This window comes from Schistocerca americana, chromosome 8 (genome assembly GCF_021461395.2).
Source record: "Schistocerca americana isolate TAMUIC-IGC-003095 chromosome 8, iqSchAmer2.1, whole genome shotgun sequence".
Lineage (NCBI taxonomy): Eukaryota > Metazoa > Arthropoda > Insecta > Orthoptera > Acrididae > Schistocerca > Schistocerca americana.
This window is the reverse complement of record NC_060126.1, coordinates 287,372,972-287,392,068: the sequence shown is the minus strand read 5'-3', so window position 1 is coordinate 287,392,068 and position 19,097 is coordinate 287,372,972. Positions and strand designations below refer to the sequence as shown.

General features: G+C 40.6%; 1 protein-coding gene across 2 annotated transcripts in view; it reads left to right on the top strand.

Moving 5' to 3' along the window:
- Positions 1-19,097, top strand: part of LOC124544677 (proton-coupled folate transporter-like) — a 165,486-nt gene that overhangs the window by 59,044 nt on the left and 87,345 nt on the right. For both annotated transcript variants that reach the window (XM_047123302.1, XM_047123301.1), the window contains one exon: positions 14,853-15,027. In XM_047123302.1, the coding sequence (XP_046979258.1) occupies positions 14,853-15,027 (175 nt within the window). The remainder of the gene's footprint in view (positions 1-14,852; positions 15,028-19,097) is intronic.

The following is a 19,097-nucleotide window of genomic DNA, read 5'->3' as shown; positions in this document are numbered from 1 at the left end:
CCTTAGTTCAAGTCTTCCCTCAAGTGAAAAGTTTAATTTTTTACTTTCAGACAGTTATTATCTGTCCGTCCGTCCATTCGATGCGAGGTAACTGCGCCGTAGTATGCGGACCCTACACCTAAACATCGCACGGTTTTGAGGTGCGGTCGCAAAACACAGACACTAAACTTATTACAGTGAACAGAGACGTCAATGAATGAACGGACAGATCATAAACTTTGCGATAATAAAGAAAGAAAATTTTTCAATAGAGGTAAGACTTGAACCAAGACCTCTCGTTCCGCAGCTGCTCACGCTAACCACGGGACCACGGCGCTCCTGTACTGACACTACCCTTTATGTTGCCTATCCTGCACATGGACTACTCAGTTTCTATATTTTGCTTATTTTTTTCATAGTTCCACACAACTTCTTCTTGTTTTCTCGATTGATCTGTGTTCAGTTTTTCAAGGTCTATCCACTGTGCCAACTTATAACTAAATCTGAGGGGGGTGCGATGGGGAGGTTCCCTTGTAAGATTTCACAACAGTTAGATAGATGTTAATGATATTAGGCAGCAGTTTTGTGGATAACTTCTCCTACCCTTCTTGTAGACACCTTCAACTTGGGCATTCTTACAACCATTGGACACAGTTTTTTGTTCAAGGGACATATTATACACTACTGGCCATTAAAATTGCTACACCAGGAAGAAATGCAGATGATAAACAGGTATTCATTGGACAAATATATTATACTAGAACTGACATGTGATTACATTTTCACGCAATTTTGGTGCATAGATCCTGAGAAATCAGTACCCAGAACAACCACCTCTGGCCGTAATAACGGCCTTGATACACCTGGGCATTGAGTCAGGCAGAGCTTGGATAGCGTGTACAGGTACAGCTGTCCATGCAGCTTCAACACAACACCACAGTTCATCAAGAGTAGTGACTGGCGTATTGTGACGAGCCAGTTGCTCGGCCACCATTGACCAGACGTTTTCAACTGGTGAGAGATCTGGAGAATGAGCTGGCCAGGGTAGCAGTCGAATATTTTCTGTATCTAGAAAGGCCCGTACAGGACCTGCAACATGCGGTCGTGCATTATCCTGCTGAAATGTAGGGTTTCACAGGGATCGAATGAAGGGTAGAGCCACGGGTCGTAACACATCTGAAATGTAATGTCCACTGTTTAAAGTGCCGTCAATGCGAACAAGAGGTGACTGAGACGTGTAACCAATGGCACCCCATACCATCACACCCGGTGATACGACAGTATGGCGATGACGAATACACGCTTCCAGTGTGTCTTTGCCGTTATGTCGCCAAACACGGATGCAACCATCATGATGCTGTAAACAGAACTTGGATTCATCCGAAAAAATGACGTTTTGCCATTCGTGCACCCAGGTTCGTCGTTGAGTACACCATCGCAGGCTCTCCTGTCTGTGATGCAGCGTCAAGGGTAACCGCAGCCATGGTCTCCGAGCTGATAGTCCATGCTGCTGCAAACGTCGTCGACCTGTTGGTGCAGATGGTTGTTGTCTTGAAAACGTCCCCATCTGTTGACTCAGGGATCGAGACGTGGCTGCACGATCCGTTACAGCCATGCGGATAAGATGCCTGTCATCTCGACTGCTAGTGATACGAGGCCGTTGGGATCAAGCACGGCATTCCATATTACCCTCCTGAACCCACCGATTCCATATCCTGCTAACAGTCATTGGATCTCGACCACTGCGAGCAGCAATGTCGCGATATGATAAACCACAATTGTGATAGGCTACAATCCGATCTTTATCAAAGTTGGAAATGTGATGGTACTCATTTCTCCTCCTACATGAGGCATCACAACAAGGTTTCACCAGGCAACACCAGTCAACTGCTGTTTGTGTATGAGAAATCAGTTGGAAACTTTCCTCATGTCAGCACATTGAAGGTGTTGCCACCGGCGCCAACCTTGTGTGAATGCTCTGAAAAGCTAATCATTTGCATATCACAGCATCTTCTTCCTGTCAGTTAAATTTCGCATCTGTAGCACATCATCTTTGTGGTGTAGCAATTTTAATGGCCAGTAGTGTAGTTAAAATGGTGACTATCTCATTGAAGAATCTGACAGGGATTTCACTAGGCCTCAGAGCCTTGTTTCATTTTAGCGGTATTAGCTGTTTCTCAATGCCACTGACTCTAATTTCTACAGGGTGCTCGGAAATTCCTGTTACAAGCTTCTAGGTCTTATTGAGAGGAATGAGTGAATAATATTTTGAATAGGAACCCATGTCCAAAAACATACTGTTTCCGTGCTACAACCACCTGAAAACCTGTTGGTAGTGAGTAATATATGAGGTTCATTCAAATGAAACCTGGTCAGTGCGTCTACCTTTGGCTTACACCTAAGGTGGCACCATGTATCTGTGGGTATCATGGCACCATCTACTGGTAGAGAGACTGACGTGTATGCACCGTTTGATGTTGCATAGTGCCAATGTCATTTTATGCCGAAGAGAAGGTGGTCACACAAGTTATTGTCCACTACCGAACATGCAAGTGAGTAAGCAGGAAGAATGAGGAGTGATTCGATTTTTGGTGGCAAAGGGAGTTGGAGGCCATGAAATGTACCGATGGATGAAGGATGTGTATGGTGAGTACAGTCTGAGTCATTTGAATGTTGTGGAATGGTGCAAGTGATTCCGTGAAGGCCACAAGTCATTGGAAGAAGATGCTTATTTTGGACAGGCTCATCGTTTCATAACACCGAAAATGGTTGCAGAAGTGAATGCTTTAGTCTTGGACAATTGCAGAATCACCGTGGATGAGATACATTGGTTACTAGGTATTAGCGTGAGCTCCGCCCGCACCATAATGCATCAACACTTGAACTTTTGAAAAATCTATGCGCAGTGGGTTCCCCACCAACTGACTGCTGAACAGCGCTATACTCTAATAGTGGCACTGTCGTTGAGTCATCTGTAATGTTATTGTGAGGAGGAATATGGTTTTCTGTCACGTATTGTCACAGGTGATGAAACATGGTGTCACCATTTTGAACCGGAAAGCAAGCATCAGAGCAAGCAGTGGAAACATGCTCCTGCACCACCTCCAAATAAATCAAAGGCCATGCACACCAGTTCTGGTAAGGTCATGATGTCCTCTTTTGACCAAAAGGGCCCACTGCTGTCAAGTTCCTAGAATGGGGAACCACCATCAATGCCCAGCATTACCAAGCCACTTTACAGAGCCATGGATGAGCCATCAGGTCGAAACGCCGAGGCATGTTGTCCAATGACATTATCCTCCTGCATGATAAGGCCCACCCACAAACGGCCAATGTGGTGCAGACAACATTGCAGCAGTTTTGGTGGGAAATGTTGGAACATCCACCGTTCAGTCCTGACCTTTCACCGTGTGACTTTTATTTGTTTGGACCTCTAAAACAAGCTATTCACGGACATCAATTCACAACAGACAACGAAGTTTGTGACTGGGTTCAGGTCTGGATCCCAGCAGCCTACTAGCTTCTTCAAGGATGGAATCGACCGGCTAGTGTCACACTGGGAAAAATGTGCAAACAGTTTTGGTGACTATTTTTGAGTATGTTTACTGTGTATAACTACAGTTTTGAGTTAATAAAATTGTTACCGTTACTTTACACTAGTGACTGGGTTTCATTTGAATGCCTGTTATGTTAGGTGTGGTCCAATACATCACTTGTTTTACATTTCCACTCATTAATAAACAAAGAAACTGCTTGTGTACTCCATGATGGGTTCCCTTCAATGTGATGCAGCATAGACTCTTCCACTTCGAGCATTTGGTGCCTCCTTTGAGTTCCACAGTCATGCCTGCTGACAGTGAAGGTACCCCTTCCTCAAACCCATTGTGTAATTGAGGTGAAAAGAGTATCAAATGTAGTCACATGTTGTAGATAATGATCTTGATAAAGGCAACAAGCAGCTCTTCTGTTACTGTGTGCTTCATCCTACAGAAGGATCATGTCAGTGTATACTGCAAGTGTATAATCAACAATGTTGCTCTAACAATTTTTTAAAAGTTTTGTTCACTATTTTTAGAATTTTTTTGAAAAGAAATAATTATTTATTGTACAATAAATCATCAACAATTTAAACTCACTAAAATAAGTACAAATAAGTACATATACACTCCTGGAAATTGAAATAAGAACACCGTGAATTCATTGTCCCAGGAAGGGGAAACTTTATTGACACATTCCTGGGGTCAGATACATCACATGATCACACTGACAGAACCACAGGCACATAGACACAGGCAACAGAGCATGCACAATGTCGGCACTAGTACAGTGTATATCCACCTTTCGCAGCAATGCAGGCTGCTATTCTCCCATGGAGACGATCGTAGAGATGCTGGATGTAGTCCTGTGGAACGGCTTGCCATGCCATTTCCACCTGGCGCCTCAGTTGGAGCAGCGTTCGTGCTGGACATGCAGACCGCGTGAGACGATGCTTCATCCACTCCCAAACATGCTCAATGGGGGACAGATCCGAAGATCTTGCTGGCCAGGGTAGTTGACTTACACCTTCTAGAGCACGTTGGGTGGCACGAGATACATGCGGACGTGCATTGTCCTGTTGGAACAGCAAGTTCCCTTGCCGGTCTAGGAATGGTAGAACGATGGGTTCGATGAGGGTTTGGATGTACCGTGCAGTATTCAGTGTCCCCTCGACGATCACCAGTGGTGTACGGCCAGTGTAGGAGATCGCTCCCCACACCATGATGCCGGATGTTGGCCCTGTGTGCCTCGGTCGTATGCAGTCCTGATTGTGGCGCTCACCTGCATGGCGCCAAACACGCATACGACCATCATTGGCACCAAGGCAGAAGCGACTCTCATCGCTGAAGACGACACGTCTCCATTCGTCCCTCCATTCACGCCTGTCGCGACACCACTGGAGGCGGGCTGCACGATGTTGGGGCGTGAGCGGAAGACGGCCTAACGGTGTGCGGGACCGTAGCCCAGCTTCATGGAGACGGTTGCGAATGGTCCTCGCCGATACCCCAGGAGCAACAGTGTCCCTAATTTGCTGGGAAGTGGCGGTGTGGTCCCCTACGGCACTGCGTAGGATCCTACGGTCTTGGCGTGCATTCGTGCGTCGCTGCGGTCCGGTCCCAGGTCGACGGGCACGTGCACCTTCCGCCGACCACTGGCGACAACATCGATGTACTGTGGAGACCTCACGCCGCACGTGTTGAGCAATTCGGCGGTACGTCCACCCGGCCTCCCGCATGCCCACTATACGCCCTCGCTCAAAGTCCGTCAACTGCACATACGGTTCACGTCCACGCTGTCGCGGCATGCTACCAGTGTTAAAGACTGCGATGGAGCTCTGTATGCCACGGCAAACTGGCTGACACTGACGGCGGCGGTGCACAAATGCTGCGCAGCTAGCGCCATTCGACGGCCAACACCGCGGTTCCTGGTGTGTCCGCTGTGCCGTGCGTGTGATCATTGCTTGTACAGCCCTCTCGCAGTGACCGGAGCAAGTATGGTGGGTCTGACACACTGGTGTCAATGTGTTCTTTTTTCCATTTCCAGGAGTGTAGATTAAATAGATGAGTAGAAAAAGTACAGCACTTCTGGCTCCAGTTTGCAATGCTAAACCATTCGGTACTTCATTATTGTGGCTTCAGTGTTGCTTGCTGATTCTCATAAAGTTGCATATGGGGATACACACTATTCTCAATGGAGCCCAGTGTGACTTACACTATTGATGTCATTAAACAGTCACAGACACATGAATGAGGCTCAGACAGGTCAGAGAGGTAAGATGAACATCAAATGACATCAGCCCATCTGGCTTTAGGTTACAGTTCAAAATATTGTCTACTCAGTCCCTTCTACAAGTTCTAGAACTTTGTTATGGAAATTTATGAACACCCTTTATATCCCAACTTCTGCTTCCCTTTCATGCCCCTCGACTCTTATAACAGCTATCTGGTTTCTGTACAAATTGTAACTAGTCTTTTGCTCTCTGTATTTTACCATGCCACTTTCAGAATTTGAAAGAGGGTATTCCAGTCAGCATTATCAAAAGCTTTCTCTAAGCCTACAAATGCTAGAAATGTATATTTGGCTTTCCTTAATTTATCTTCTAAAATAAATCATAGAGTCAGTATTGCCTCACGTGTTCCAAACTGATCTTCCCCAACATTGCCTTGTACCCGTTTTTCCATTCATCTGTAAAGAATTTGTTTCAGTATTTTGCTGCCTTAACTTATTAAACTCATAGTTCGATAATTTTCACACCTGTCAACACCTGCTTTTTTTGGGGTTGGACTTATTATATTTCTCTTGAAATCTGAAGGTATTTTGCCTAACTCATACGTATTGCACACCAGATGGTAGTGTTTGGTCAGGGCTGGCTCTCCCAAGGCTATTACTAGCTCTAATGGAATGTTGTCTACTCCCGGGGCCTTGCTTCAACTTAGGTTTTGTTTAATGGCATCAGTAGTGTAGTCACACTGGGCTCCATTGAGAATAGTGTGTATCCCCATATGTAACTTTATGAGAATCAGCAAGCAACACTGAAGCCACAAAAATGAAATACAGAATGGTTTAACATTGCAAACTGGAGCCAGAAGTGCTGTACTTTTTCTACTCATCTATTTAATCTATATGTACTTATTTTAGTGATTGTAAATAGTTGATGATTTATTGTACAATAAATAATTATTTCTTTTCAAAAAAATTCTAAAAATAGTGAACAAAACCTTAAAAAAATTAACCTTAAAATCCTTTATGAACTTATTTTTCTAGAATGAACAAATATTTTAACTCTAAATTCCTCAATTTTTTTCATCCGCCGTATTCAATGTAGTATGGAATACAATGTATTTTCAAGTTCAACAATCTCCCAAACATTTGTAAACCTTTTTTTCCATGAAAAGGCTGCCATTTTGAATTCTCAGAAAATTATATCAAAATAATGAACCATGGACCTTGCCATTGGTGGGGATGGTTGCATGCCTCAGCGATACAGAGAGCCTTACCGTAGGTGCAACAACAATGGAGGGGTATCTGTATCTGTTCAGAGGCCAGACAAACGTGTGGTTCCTGAAGAGGGGCAGCAGCCTTTTCAGCAGTTTCAGGGGCAACAGTCTGGATGATTGACTGATATGGACTTGGATCATCAACCAAAACAGATTTGCTGTGCTGGTTCTGCAAACACCTAAAAGCAAGGGGTACTACAGCCTTAATTCTCCCCTAGAGCATGCAGCTCTTCTGTATGGTTAAATGATGATGGCATCCTCTTGGTTAAAATATTCTGGAGGTATAACAGTCCCCCATTTGGATTTATGGGTGGTGACTACTGAGGAGGATGTTGTTATCAGGAGAAACAGAAAACGCATTCTACAGATTGGAGTGTGGAATGTCAGATCCCTTAATCAGGCAGGTAGGTTAGAAAATTTAAAAAAGGAACTGGATAGATTAAAGATAGGTACAGTGGGAATTAGTGAAATTCGGTGGCAGGAGTAAGAGTATTTATGATGACGTGAATACATGATTATAAGTACAAAATCAAATAGGGGTAATGCAGGAATGGATAGGCTATTATGGACAGCATAGTGAATGCATTATTGTAGCCAAGATATAAATGAAGCCTACACCCACCACAGTGGTACAAGTTTATATGCCAACTAGTTCCGTAGATGAGGAGGAGATTGAGGAAAATGCGATGAGATAAAAAAAATTAATCAGTTGGTTAAGGGAGCTGGAAATTTAATAGTCGTGGGAGACTGGAATTCAATAATACAGAAAGAAAGAGAAGGAAAAGCAGTAGGGAATGGGACTGAGAGAACGGAATGAAAGAGGAAGCCGCCTGGTAGAATCTTGCACAGAGCATAATTTAATCATAGCTGACACTTGGTTTAAGAATCACGAGAGAAGTTTGTATACGTCGAAGAGGCTTGGAGACACCGGAAGGTTTCAGATTGATTACATAATGGTTAGACAGAGATTTAGGAGCCAGATTTTAAATTGGAAGACATTTCCAGTAGCAGATGTGGACTCTGACCACACTTTACTGGTTATGAGCTGCAGATTAAAACCACAATTTATTGGTTGTGAACTGTAAATTAAAACTAAAGAAACTGCAAAAAGGTAGGAATTTAAGGAGATGGGACCTGAATAAACTGTTGCAGAGGGTTTCAGAGGGAGCATTAAGGATCTATTGGCAAGAACAGGGTGTAATCTTACCCTCCCACACATCACCATTATATTTCTCTGTTATTTACAAAAGTTTAAAAATATTTTGAGAGGGGAAAGATGTACAAAAGTAGAACTTTTTACTTATCTTGATTATCTCATTGTTGTCAATGGCTCAAAGTCTTGTCTAGGAGTATATCCTTATAGTTGAAAATTTTGATTTCTTATGTTCTTGATGACAAATAACTGTTGAAGAGTTGCTTGTTGCTATGAATATATTATTATTTTATCCTATTCTTGTAAATCACACTGACTTTACAATTTCCACATTCAAAAAATCAGTAATTACATTGTTGTTGAGAAGTTTAGCAAAATATGTGCGTTTCCATCAGAGGCATGCCCACCACTACTTACATTTTGCAGTACTCACAATTTCCAAAGAGTTTACAAAGTAAAAGAGCTTACAAACTTTCTTGGCAGGAGAAGAGCCTTTACCAAATTATATCATTACTTATTAAATAAATCCAGAAACAAATTATTATAATTAGTATTAGATTGTACAATTAATAATATGAATTTTAAGTATGTCACAAATTTTGTAATTTCAATTATTTTTAAAATAAGAGCAATTTCAACTGATTGTATGTATCGATTGTAACACACTAATTTCTTTTTTATAAATTTTAGCCTGAAATGTAATACAGCATATCCAAAACATATGAATTCTTTTAGTGAAACAGCTGAAATAATTTTAACCTATGCAATAATCAATAGTTTGCATGGTATCAGTTATCCCTATTTTATTTTTTTTTTTAAAAAAAAAAAAAGAGGTAATGTTAGAGGAGGACGATTCATTACAAGGGAAAGGAATACAATAGAAGAATGATGGGTAGCTTTGAGAGATTAAATAGCGAAGGCCGCATCAAGCAGATACAAAGCATCAAGTAGGTAAAAAGACCTGGGCTACTAAAAATCCTTGGGAACCTTGAGGAAGATCAGTTTCGATTCCACAGAAATTTAGGAAGATGCGGGGCAATACTGACCCTACATTTTCTCATAGAAATAGGTTAAGGAAAGGCAAACAAATGTTTGTAGTATTTGTATACTTACAGAAAGTTTTTGATTATGTTGACTGTAATAATCTCTTTTAAATTCTAAAGGTGGTAGGGCTAAAATACAGGGAGTGAAAGGCTATTACAATTCATACTGAAACCAGATAGCAGCTGTAAGAGTCAAGAGGCACGAGAAGGAACCAGTGGTTGAGAAGGGAGTGAGAGCTTATCCCCAATGTTATTGAATATGTATATTGAGCAGGCACTAAAGGAAACAAAAGAAAAATTTGGAGTAGGAATTAAAGGCCAGAGAGAAGAAGTAAAAACTTAGAGGTTTTCTGATGACATTGTAATTCTGTCAGAGACAGTAAAGGACTTGGAGAGCAGTTGAATGGAATGAACAGTATCTTGAAAGGAGGATATGAGATGAAAATCAACAAAAGCAAAATGAGGATAATGGAATGTAGTTGAATTAAATCATGTGATGCTGATGGGATTAGATTAGGACATGAGGCACTTAAAGTAGTAAACGAGTTTTGCTATTTGGGAAGCAAAATAACTTATGATGGTCGAAGTAAGGAGAATGTAAAAAGTATACTGGCAATGGCAGGAAAAGCATTTCTGAAGAAGAGAAATTTGTTAATATCAAGTATAGATTTAAGTGTCAGTAAGTGTTTTCTGAAAGTATTTGTATGGAGTGTAGCTAAGTGTGGAAGTGAAATATGTATGACAAACAGTTTAGACAAGAAGAGAATAGAAGCTTTTGAAATGTGGTGCTACAGAAGAATGCTGAAGATTAGATGGGTAGGTCACATAACTAATGAAGAGGTACTGAATAGAATTGGGGATAAGAGAAATTTGTAGTACAACCTGACTAAAACAAGGGATTGATTGGTAGGACACATTCTGAGGCATCAAGGGATCACCAATTTTTTACTGAAGGAAGCGTGGGGAGTAAAAATCATAGAGGGAGACCAAGAGATGAATACAGTAAGCATATTCACTGGGACATAGGTTGCAGTAGGTAGTCACTTCAAGATGAAGAGGCTTGTACAGGATAGAGTAGCATGGGGAGCTGCGTGGAACCAGTCTTTGGACTGAATACCACAACAACAACAACTCTTGTAGCTTAGAAAGGAGTGTTTAGTATGTATATTGCTGCTTTATTACGTGCAGTTTGGTTTTTGTGACATCAATTAGTGTCTGCACACTGAACATCAGGACCATGACAGCCTTTATGTATCACCAGAATTGTTTTGGGTTTTGTGAGAGATCTTTCAGTAAGATTCTGCTAAAGTAGTCATTGAAAGCTTCATTTATTGCTCATTTGGTAGCCAAATATGTTTGCCTCAGAATTACTCTATCTACAGCCCTGTGCTTTGGTTTACATTTAATATGCATTAGTCACTGTTTTCTTAAAAGTTTCTTTGTACTGTCTGTATGCCATGGAGGGTACCTCCTGTGTACTTAATCAACTATTATTCTAAACGTGAGCCACAGTCCCTGTAGTGCTCCTAGCCAGGGAAAAAGGCTACTACTACCTCTCTGAGATATGACACTCTGTGACTTGATCCACCTTCAACATGTTTTAGTTAACTTATCCTTTTTACTTTTGTTATCATTTCAGTATGAGAATCCTCAAAGTAATTAGGTCTATTTATTGCTATTAGATCAAATGTATTCCTGTCATGAGTGGGTATCTGAATTGCTTTCTTTAAGTAGATTTCAGAGGAAGCATTTAATATTGTTTCAGAGGTTGCTTTGTCTTGCCGAGCACTTAATAAACTATCTAAATCTTTCCTTCAGTGATGGAATTATGATTAGTAAGCTGGTGGTTTCTCTAAAGTTTCCAGTTACATCTTGGGATGAGTCTGTTGATCATTGGAAGGACCAAGTTATAAGCTTATATACACCCTTGATAGTGTGTTTTGCTCAGAAACCTCACATGCATTTTTTTAAAGTGCTTTATCTGAAAACTACCTTGAGCAGTTAAACAGAGAACCGACTCATGGCGATAACATATTAGACCTTCTGGTGACAAACAGACCTGAACTATTTGAAAAAGTTAACGCAGAACAGGGAATCAGCGATCATAAAGCATCGATGATTTCAGCCGTAAGTAGGAATATTAAAAAGAGTAGGAAGATTTTTCTGTTTAGAAAAAGTGACAAAAAGCAGATTTCAGAGTACCTGTTGGCTCAACACAAAAGTTTTGTCTCAAGTACAGATAGTGTTGAGGATCAGTGGACAAAGTTCAAAACTATCGTACATAATGCGTTAGATGAGTATGTGCCAAGCAAAATTGTAAGAGATGGAAAAGAGCCACCGTGGTACAACAACCGAGTTAGAAAACTGCTGCAGAAGCAAAGGGACTTCACAGCAAACATAAACATAGCCAAAGCCTTGCAGACGAACAAAAATTACGCGAAGCGAAATGTAGTGTGAGGGGGCTATGCGAGAGGTGTTCAATGAATTCGAAAGTAAAGTTCTATGTACTGACTTGTCAGAAAATCCTAAGAAATTTTGGTCTTATGTCAAAGTGGTAGGTGGATCAAAACAAAATGTCCAGACACTCTGTGACCAAAATGGTATTGAAACAGAGGATGACAGACTAAAGGCCGAAATACTAAATGTCTTTTTCCAAAGTTGTTTCACAGAGGAAGACTGCACTGTAGTTCCTTCTCTAGATTGTCACACAGATGACAAAATGGTAGATATCAAAATAGACCACAGAGGGATAGAGAAACAATTAAAATCGCTCAAAAGAGGAAAGGCCTCTGGACCTGATGGGATACCAGTTCAATTTTACACAGAGTACGCGAAGGAACTTGCCCCCCTTCTTGCAGCGGTGTACCGTAGGTCTCTAGAAGAGCGTAGCGTTCCAAAGGATTGGAAAAGGGCACAGGTCATCCCCGTTTTCAAGAAGGGACGTCGAGCAGATGTGCAGAACTATAGACCTATATCTCTAACGTCGATCAGTTGTAGAATTTTGGAACACGTATTGTGTTCGAGTATAATGACTTTTCTGGAGACTAGAAATCTACTCTGTAGGAATCAGCATGGGTTTCGAAAAAGACGGTCATGTGAAACCCAGCTCGCGCTATTCATCCACGAGACTCAGAGGGCCATAGACACGGGTTCACAGGTAGATGCCGTGTTTCTTGACTTCCGCAAGGCGTTCGATACAGTTCCCCACAGTCGTTTAATGAACAAAGTAAGAGCATATGGACTATCAGACCAATTATGTGATTGGATTGAGGAGTTCCTAGATAACAGGACGCAGCATGTCATTCTCAATGGAGAGAAGCCTTCCGAAGTAAGAGTGATTTCAGGTGTGCCGCAGGGGAGTGTCATAGGACCGTTGCTATTCACAATATACATAAATGACCTTGTGGATGACATCGGAAGTTCACTGAGGCTCTTTGCAGATGATGCTGTGGTGTATCGAGAGGTTGTAACAATGGAAAAATTGTATTGAAATGCAGGAGGATCTGCAGCGAATTGACGCATGGTGCAGGGAATGGCAATTGAATCTCAATGTAGACAAGTGTAATGTGCTGCAAATACACAGAAAGATAGATCCTTTATCATTTAGCTACAAAATAGCAGGTCAGCAACTGGAAGCAGTTAATACCATAAATTATCTGGGAGTACGCATTAGGAGTGATTTAAAATGGAATGATCATATAATGTTGATCGTCGGTAAAGCAGATGCCAGACTGAGATTCATTGGAATAATCCTAAGGAAATGCAATCCGTAAACAAAGGAAGTAGGTTACAGTACGCTTGTTTCGCCCACTGCTTGAATACTGCTCAGCAGTGTGGGATCCGTACCAGATAGGGTTGATAGAAGAGATAGAGAAGATCCAACGGAGAGCAGCGCGCTTTGTTACAGGATCATTTAGTAATCGCGAAAGCGTTACGGAGATGACAGATAAACTCCAGTGGAAGACTCTGCAGGAGAGACGCTCAGTAGCTTGGTGCGCGCTTTTGTCAAAGTTTCGAGAACATACCTTCACCGAAGAGTCAAGCAGTATATTGCTCCCTCCTACGTATATCTCGCGAAGAGACCATGAGGATAAAATCAGAGAGATTAGAGCCCACACAGAGGCATACTGACAATCCTTCTTTCCATGAGCAATACGAGACTGGAATAGAAGGGAGAACCGATAGAGGTACTCAAGGTACCCTCTGCCACACACCGTCAGGTGGCTTGCGGAGTATGGATGTAGATGTAGATGTAGATGCAGCTTCAATTTCTGTCTTTTTGGATTTGAGTTTCCTGTCTACTTTGACAAATATATAAGCTCCATTTTCTGTTGGCTTATTATTTCAATACAAACTTAGTTGTTGTTGTCTTCAGTCCTGAGACTGGTTTGATGCAGCTCTCCATGCTACTCTATCCTGTGCAAGCTTCTTCATCTCCCAGTACTTACTGCAACCTACATCCTTCTGAATCTGCTTAGTGTATTCATCTTTTGGTCTCCCACTATGAGTTTTACCCTCCACACTGCCCTCCAATGCTAAATTTGTGATCCCTTGATGCCTCAGAACATGTCCTACCAACCTGTCCCTTCTTCTTGTCAAGTTGTGCCACAAACTCCTCTTCTCCCTGATTCTTTTCAATGCCTCCTCATTAGTTATGTGATCTACCCATCTACTTAGATTTGCTCAAAAAATTCACTGATCTGCCATCTGGATTTTAACCAGCTTTCTGTACTTAATGTTATATGAGTCTCATTGCTTTTTAGGAAAGTTTCAAGCTTTGGGACTTTGTTGTGACTGCTTCAGTGGTTGACCACTACAATTTTGATTTTCTCATCTGTGGGGACATTCCATCTTGTCTTAGACTAATACTTTGCAGTCTTCTACAACTACAATTAAATGTACTGGATACAGAGTCACTAATTTGGAGTGAAAAAACTGAATGACAATATTTACCACCATAGTGAGAAGCAACTATCCCTTTCATAATGCTGATAACATTTATTTGTATGTCTGGACAAACAGACAGTAATGATAATTCATAGCTATCCTAAATTAATTCAAAATAAATTTGCAGATGTCTAGGCATCAGCTGTGTTAAGCACAGATACTCTACCTATTAGTAGCTTATGAAAATTTGTACCAGATTGGTACTTGAAGCCAGACTTCCTGCCTGTCATGAGCAGTCCCAAACTATGGTAGAGAGATGTAGTGATGTAGATGACATGTGGAAGTTTGGGTCAGTCTGGGAGGTGTGCAATGATGATTAAGATGATTAGTCATGATAGGCAAGAAATCTGGGTTTGAGTCCCGGACTGGCAAAAATTTTATGTCACTAACGGGTAATATCTCTATACCTAAAACAGTCAATGCCTAGATATTCACCTTCAATACATTTATTCTGAATAAATGATAATAGGAAGGCACTGGCAAAGCACTTCAATAGAATCTTTCATAGTATGACATTTCTTACATCAGGGCATCCATTCTAAAGTCCTGAACACAGACAATGACAAATCTAAGTTTACAACAAAATATTGCAAATTTGTTTTACAAATCAGTACAGAAATGGAAAGGCTTTGTGCAAGTTAATAATACATTAGTTCTCAGATGTATTGTGAATATGAACAGCTTTTCTGTTTACAGGCTTGGTATGCTTGATGCTTGTATATATATGAGCCTACTCTTTGGTAATGCTGGGGTCACACCACTTTTTGATGCATCAGGGTACATTGGTGTTTACATGACTTCAGCTGTGATCTGCATTACATCCTTCTTATATGTACTATGTTTTGTTCAAGAATCTATTCTCAAACCAATGGTGAGTCAAAACGAAGTACTTCATATGTAGTTTAATCAGTTAAATCACATTTGTTAACACATACAAGCTGTTAATACTATTTTAAACTTACTTAATGAATTACTTAAAGAAGGCTGTTTATATTGAGAGAGGGGGGGAGAGAGATCTGTAGTATTCTTTGCCATAATTTATTATTCCTCCACATTATAACCTAAAACAATATGTAATTCAGTGAAAATAGTGATATCAGAATTTAAATAATAACTCATTCTACAGCTGAATAGTGCTCAATGCCAGAAAATCTTCAGTAAGAACAGTATGTGTATAATTAATTCAGGTAGAACTGGATGACAATGTAGAGTCCATACATAAATAAACTGATTAATAAGTTTATCTTAGCATATTTTGCCCTTAGAAGTGTCTCTTCTTTTATCAATGAGAAAGTCAGAGCTGGCATATATTTTACAGCTCAATGTTCACTCTCTGTTTCTTTATGAAATTGTCTTTTATGGAATTATATCAAAAGTAAGCAAAGTATTTCTTCATCAAAACCAAGAAGTAAGAGTTGTGTAAAAGTAGATGTCAGCAGATCCTGCAGAGGTTTCTTAAATAGTCTTGGAACTATAACACTTACTTTATACAATATTTATTCCTTAATTGTGTTTGTTGCTAACAGCAAGAATCCATTTCTTCTGAACTATGATTTACACAAGAATCCATTTCATGTGAACTATGGTTTACACACTTTCAATACAACACATCAAAATAATTTCAGTGTCTGTTTAGCTTCCTTGTCTAGAGCTCATAGCAAGGTTCTATTTTCTGATTGGAAGGTGTTAAAAACATTTCATCTGATGTAAAGTGATACATTTAGATTCTGTATGAATTCAAAACAAAATTAAAATATATTCTCCACTCCTACACAAATTGTATGATTATTTACACTGCCCAGTCACACTGGTGACTACCTGTCAAAAAGTCTGAACAATCACATTTTTCAGTGTGGACAGCTATGAGATGTGCAGGAAGAGAGGTAATGAGATTCTGGAAGGTACCAACACTGATGTGGAGCCATGTCAACTCTAGTGCTGTGGCCAGCTGCACTAGGTTTCTCACTGTGGATCCATGGCACAAGCAGCCCAATCAAGGTGGTCACACAGATTCTTGATGGGGCTTAAATCTGCAGCAGAGTTTGGTGGCCAGGGGACTTTGCTAAACTCATCCTGGTGCTCTTTGAACCACACATATGCACTGAGGGCTGTGTGACACATTGCACTGCACTGTTGGTAGATGGCCATTGTGCTGAGGAAAAACAAACTGCACGTAGGGATGGAGATGGTCCCCAAGCATAGATGCATACTTGTGTTGATCCATTGTGCCACCATAACACTCCCCAGATGATAACACTGGCTCACCACTCAGTGAACATCTAGTTGTGGTACTGGCATGCAAATTTCAGCTTTTGTCACTGATAAACAGCAGTCAGCATGGGTGCATGAGCCAGATACCTGCTGTGGAGACCTATATGCAACAAAATTCGCTGAAGAGTCATTGAGGAGACACTTATAGTAGCATTGTGGTTCATCTGGGCTGTCAGTTGCTCAAAAGTTGCATGTCTACATACCTGTATACAGCTCCATAGCCATCATTTGCTGTTGTCATCTATTGACTGTGGTGCACCATAGTTGCCTCTTTGCCAGTTTTGGATAGTGCCATCTTGCTATGCACAGTATACTTTTATTATGACACCATGCAAAGACTTTATAAACTTAATCATTTTGGAAATGCTTCCATGCTTGGCCTGAAAGCCAGCAGTCATGTACTTTTGGATGTCATATAAATCATTCCATTTCTGGATTATTACAATGGCTGACTGTTTCCCATGTACCCCCAACACACTTTATACACCCTCCACTGCTTACATTGCCCCCTGCTGTCTGTTAGTGGTTATCACAATTTGACCTCAAACATAGATGGTTGTCATATTAATATGACTGGGCCGTGTATATTCAGGGACTGAAGATTCTTTTTAGATCCATGTCTCGCATTTTTATGTTAACGGGCTTCTCTTCTAATGGCACAACCTTGACTTATGTTCTGTATCAAATAACTGTTTAGTGATGTAGAGATTAAACTAGCCCTAGGGGAGAAACAAAAGTTGTTTAATTCAACTGATGAAGTGGCAACATTTTTCAATCTAACAGATTTTCTCTTAATTTTAGTGGTAGATTTTGCTTGAGCAATCACAAACGGTGTAGTCCCGTGGTAGTTCAATGATAATTAATAAAACTTTTTAATATGGTTCACTTATCTTGACTCATTCCACATCCTAGAGAGTATTCCTTCGTTATGGGATCTTCAAAGTGTGATGAATGAATGAGTCATGCACATAGTTTTGGAACTTTTGTAATAGAGTAGAGGTTTCTACAGTCTTGCATGTTGTGTAGTTTCAGTTTTTGACAAGTGTTTATTTGTGTTAAATGTAACTATCTCACAGGCACATCACATTTTGATCTCGGTAGTCACTTTTGTTGAAATTAATCCTTGCCTTTCCTAATGAAAATCTACACTGAAAGTGTTAAAAAAAGATATATACGATGAAATAAAATTTCTCATCCAAGTTTTGCATTTGAGAGATCTCAAAAGCAGTTGTTAATGGAAACAGAGAGTAGTCAAACCTGAGGAAGAATGCTGTAGCCTACAGCATTTCTGGCCTATTTGCATTATATTTATTTCCACTTCAAACTATTTGTTTGTGTGTCACTGCTGGTTTATGGGTAATTCATAGAAATAAGGTTGATTGTCGAATAACAGTCACCCTTTCAGTAGACATAAATCTTTGCAGTGAAGCATAAAACATTCTCAGACCTTTTGCCACATCAGTTCAGGGTAATACCTCATATTATGTGCACTGAATAAAAACAACGATTTGGTGATACTAATTTTACAACCACAATAACTGTGTTATCACTGTGGCAATACAGTACTAGTACTATATTCCAATTAAAATTACTTTGTAACTGACATTTCAGCAAGTCAAGTGGTAGGGTCCAGCCACCAGCTAATCATTGTTCTTTCTTGTGCATCATATGCTCACTGTATTGCCTGTTTTGTAGGTACATGCAGCAGCTTGTGAAGCATGGATGCCTGCACCTTGGCAACACTGCTCCTGACAACCACAATATATCAGTCACAGAGTAATTTTAATAAGAGTATACTGCTGAACGGCCAGCAGCCTTGCCACAGTGGTAACACCGGTTCCCATCAGATCAGCAAAGTTGAGCACTGTTGGGCTAGGCTAGCACTTGGATGGGTGACCATCCAGTCTGACAAGCGTTGTTGGCAAGCGGGGTGCACTGAGCCCTTGTGAGACAAACTGAGGATCTACTTGATTGAAAAGTAGGGGCTCTGGTCTCGTAAACTGACATAATGGCTGGGAGAGTGGTGTGCTGACCACATGCCCCTCTATATCCACATCCAGTGACGCCTATGGCTGAGGGTGACACAGCAGTCGGTTGGTGCCATTGGGCCTTCCAAGGCCTGTTCAGACAGAGTTTAGTTTAGTTTATACTGCTGAATGTGCCTAGTTGATAACAACAAAATATTCCTCTAATATATACCTGAAATGAATTGCAACCAAACTACAGTTTATGCTATTGTCTGTACTTAAACTAAAAGCTTATTTAATGAGGTTTCATTAACGCTCTTCACCGATGCCTACTGTGTGCAGGAACTGGTGTTAACAGCAAAATGGTGCACCAATTGAGCTTAAAACAAATGTTAAAGCTTCATGAGCCTCCATACAGTGTAGATAATGCTGTGAAATTTCTAAGTTTTGAGCACTGATGGCCCAAATAAATCAATGTTCTGGACCCAAAGAATAAATATATTTCCTAACTGTTTGTTGCACCATGAAATAAACACAGATCCCAATTGTAGCACACTCAAAGAATTACAAGTCCAGAGTGAAGCACTAGCCACAAATAAATACAAAACGTAACTGTTTGTCAAGTCACAAATAAATGCAAATTTATTTATTAATTTATTTATTCCGTGTGATCTGATGGTACACAGTGTGTTGCAGATGTCAG